Below are 4248 nucleotides of genomic sequence, written 5' to 3'. Positions count from 1 at the left end.
AACAAACGACAAAATTTAGGTCAATTTTTTATAAGCAGTATATATTCTTTTAGCTGTAATCATAAATCCATCTCTCTCAAATTCAGGTACAGTATGTTATGTGTCGAGTGTAATTAAATTCAATTACGTAACTATTGACCGATGTAAATAGATAGTTGTATTTGATTGGCAACTAAGAAATGAATCTAAGATTCTAAGTTTTATCCCATATGAAAGACCCAGATGCCAAAAAGAGCAAAACCCCAAAATTGAAAAAGAAACCAAAGAAACAAATCTCATTTCCTCTGTACTAAATCACCAAATTGGGGGGGAGAATTACAAAACCCAAAACAAAACAAATCAAAAATTCATGGCAACAAACACAAATTTTGATTAATTAAGAACTAGATCCAGAACCAACAACACCACCACCAGAGCTAGTACCAGTCATCAACCCAGAAGCTTCTTCATCCAAGAACAAATCATCAGTCCTTCTCACTGCGGCGTGCACCACCACCAACACCACCCCAATCAACAGCGCCACCAAGATGTTCAACGTGGCCTTTGTCAACAACAAGAACACCACGGTCAACACAGCCAACGCAATCATCACCACCCGATCATCAATCACGCGGCCAAAAACCATGAGTGGCTCATCACGCAAGAAGTACAAGAACAACCACGCTGCCATCATTACTATAAACACTATGAGCGATACGGGGTGCCATAGAAGGCTGAGGAAAAGAATTAGAAGCGCTACGATGGCATAGTTCATGCGAAAATACCCCACGTTTATTTTTATACTTGAGACTGCATCGCCAAAGTTTGAAGGGAAGCCAAAACTGTGGAAATGGAACATGAGCTTCCATGGTCTACGAGTGCCAAGGCCTGACTTGATTCTCTCTTTTGCACGTGAGATGTATTCAAGGTTGGCTTGTGCTGGTGATGAAGCTGGTATAGTACCATAGGTGGTCATGTTGTATTTTGCTTTTTGTTTATGTTTTTGGTTTTGTTTTGGTGAGTTTTGAGGGTTTGAGACTTTTGGGTGTTTGACCCTTTGGAGAGTTTGAACTTTGAAGAGTTGGAGAGAATGAAGGTGAAAATGGGGATTGTGAAAGGGGAACCTGAAAGGAGGTGTAGGGAGTAATAAAATAGAGAGGGTGTATTGGGGCTTATAATAAGATGGGTGTGAGGTGCATTGTTTGAAGTGTAGGGGCCGTGAGGTGTGCGTGTGATATTTTGTGATGGGGGGTGTTTGTGAAATTTTGGTTGAGTGTCAATTATGATATACCCAACAAGCAAAAAAAATAGAAGAGAATATCAATTATGATTAAACCCCAAATTGGGTTAGGACAACGGGTAAATGACCAAGTAATGTAGGACAAGTTTGATGAGGATGAAAAAGTATGATTGTCAATTCCATTATTAGATTTTACTATGCATGGAGGGGAATATATGAATTGTATAATTGATGGACTTGAAATGAAATTGGTAGGATAATTGTAATCAATCAATCTGTAATTAATTTGTAACTTAAAGAGATTTTGGGCTCCACAAACCAAAAAAAGGAGATTAGGAAGATATAGAAAGATGAGCGATCTATTGTCAAAACATTGTTCGAATTACGGAATCAATCCAATAAACTTCGGACAAATAGTAAAAGTAAAATTTAAATATATATACTTGTTATTGGATTGAATAATGAGTAATTATTAAGAGTTCTCGAAGCACGATAATGTGGAGATCTATTCTCTTATATTCATAGTAAATTCTAGCAGTAAATTTGTGATAAGATTTACCATAAATGTGAAATGAAGGAGCACTATATTACCGTGTTTCAGGAGCAATTTTCCCTAAATTATATAACAATTCAATGAAATGAAGCTCATCAAATTTTTTTATATTTTTTTATTTCTTAACTTGAATTTTTATGATTGCTTCTATTTTTACCATACAAGTCTTGAATTAGAAGGCTAAACAAACTAATCTTAATTCACTCTAAGCAATTAGATTTGCTTCTAAATTTCACTCTAAAAGTCTTAATTTAAAAGATAAGTTTACATTTACCAAAAAAAAGACAAGTTTACTCTAAATTTGGATTTAACTAAATTATTTTTCCTTTTTAATAGGAGATTTTAATTGAATTCTTGACTTTAAGAAATATCAGTTACTAAATTAGAATCTTATAGATCATGGAGGATTTTTTAATTGATAACTGCAATTGTCATGTCACAATTTAGATGCCCAAAAGAAGGAGAAATTATTATTTACACTGAAAGGACTGCTAATATGGTCCTCTCTAACCAATGAAATAATGTCATCTATGTAAATGTATGCATGAGCTTCATAATTAGCACATAGAATAAAAAATAAAAATTATCAGATGATATTACATTTGCATAAATAACAACATTTTATTGATTGAGAGGTCAAGAATAACCACGTCAGCAGTCCTCTGGTGGATCTAATAATTTCTCTCAATGGAGAGGAAAGTGATAATTTAAATGTGGCAAATGAATGATTGAGATTGATGAGGTACATGGAATGTGATCAAGTGTACCCACATATTGATGCCTCTTTCTTAATTTCTTAAAATTATGGTAGTTGTACAAGGACCCAACATTTTCAACTAATCTTCCAACACGGAATGGGTTGGACTCTTATGTGGACAAGACCACACTAAAGCGTTGTAGGGGCGGCAATGATAAAACGACGGCAAGGTTCCAACGAGAACCGGCTTGATTGCCCACGTGGCATGTTGGAAGCTACGAGAAAAATACTGTGGAAACCTTTACAAGCAAAGAAATCTCAATTAAAATGTTTTGTTGATTTTAAAATCGGGAAAAGATTTATTTTATATGCAAACGTGGCAGGAAGATAGTGAATTAAGAGAAATGGATTGGTAAATCTGACCGATAAGAGATTGCCACGAAAGCAGAATAGTAACCATTTGCTTGAAGAAGCACTTCCTATCTAAATCATCAAGTCGGTTTCAAAAAAAAAAAAAAAAATCATCAAATCAATTCAAATTTTGAAAGTGCCACAATCTAATAGATGATGTGAAGCTTCTTCATTCCATAACACGTGGAAGTCATATGAGTGATTATTGTTCTATGCCTAGTTTTTCATTTCTTAAAGTTTATATTTGAGATCCGAGTATAAATTTTTTATCTCACTTTTTATATTCTATTTTATACTATATTTAATTGTTACATATTTTTCCTTTTACTTTTCTTATAAAATAATTAAAGTTTAAAATAGAAAAAAAAAATCAGGCATGTAACATATCATAATAAATAAATTTTAAAGTAAAATATAGAAATTTTATTCAACCAATACCCCCACTCCCCTAAGGTAGACAAAAATAGAAAGAAGAAGGAGAAGAAGAGACGTCAAGTTCAAGGGGTTTTTATAATCATAGTAGCTTAGTTATTTTATAATTGATGTTTGAGGGGTTTAAATAGTGATATGGGATCATAACTTGTAAACACTCCCTCATGTGAGTTGAACCATATATAGATCTTAAACCCACATAAAATACTGGTCTCATTACACACGTTTTGCTTGTGCAATGAGAATTTTTTTTTTGTGGATAAATTTTGGATAAGTTTGTTTTGAAGATATGTATTAGTAGGCAAATGTTCTATTTTATAGGCATTTTAAATGGAATTGGAGATATATTTTTACCGTCCTCAAGTTTTTTCCCTTAAACGAAAGGTTTGGGGGTAATTTTGAATTACATAAAAGTTTAGTCTAAAGAGGGGAATCCTCTTATAAATAATATAGACTAGTATTGCAAATGTTAGGAGGAAATACATAGTACTTAAATTGAATTAGTGTCATATTGTCATATTTGAAGGTTCGAACTCAAGACCTATTTTATATCAAGATCCTAATCATTAGGTCACAACTCTAGGTGGTTGGAACTTGGAAATGACTAATATGGAATGTTTATAACTGGAAAAGAAAAAAAAAATATTCATGATATAAAATTTTGCCTACAATGATTTTCCTTTTTATTATATAATTTTGAGTGTAAAAGGTAAGTTATAATGTAAAATATGGATAGACTATCAAGTTGTTATGAGTCTAGTTAGACTCAAACGGTTTTTATTTTTTATTTTAACTATTATATTCAAAAATTAATTATACTAATATGGGATTCTACTACTATTACATAAAAAAGCAAAGAAAGGGCTTTGTTTTGTTGCTTTCATTTGTTCCGAGACAGCTTAGATTCCATTTCCCTAGAAAAGAAGAATGAAAAAG

General features: G+C 32.6%; 1 protein-coding gene across 1 annotated transcript; it reads right to left on the bottom strand.

Annotated features, from left to right (window-relative positions):
* Window positions 1-248: 248 nt before the first annotated feature.
* LOC115991865 (PRA1 family protein F2) lies at window positions 249-1167 on the bottom strand. Its single transcript, XM_031115818.1, has one exon. It carries the CDS (start codon window positions 953-955, stop codon window positions 377-379), a length of 579 nt encoding a protein of 192 aa, XP_030971678.1. The 5' UTR covers window positions 956-1167; the 3' UTR covers window positions 249-376.
* Window positions 1168-4248: the final 3081 nt, after the last annotated feature.

The sequence above is a fragment of the Quercus lobata genome, chromosome 5 (genome assembly GCF_001633185.2).
Source record: "Quercus lobata isolate SW786 chromosome 5, ValleyOak3.0 Primary Assembly, whole genome shotgun sequence".
NCBI classification, from domain to species: domain Eukaryota; kingdom Viridiplantae; phylum Streptophyta; class Magnoliopsida; order Fagales; family Fagaceae; genus Quercus; species Quercus lobata.
Note: the sequence above shows the minus strand (reverse complement) of the source record. Positions and strands in the feature narration are given on the sequence as shown.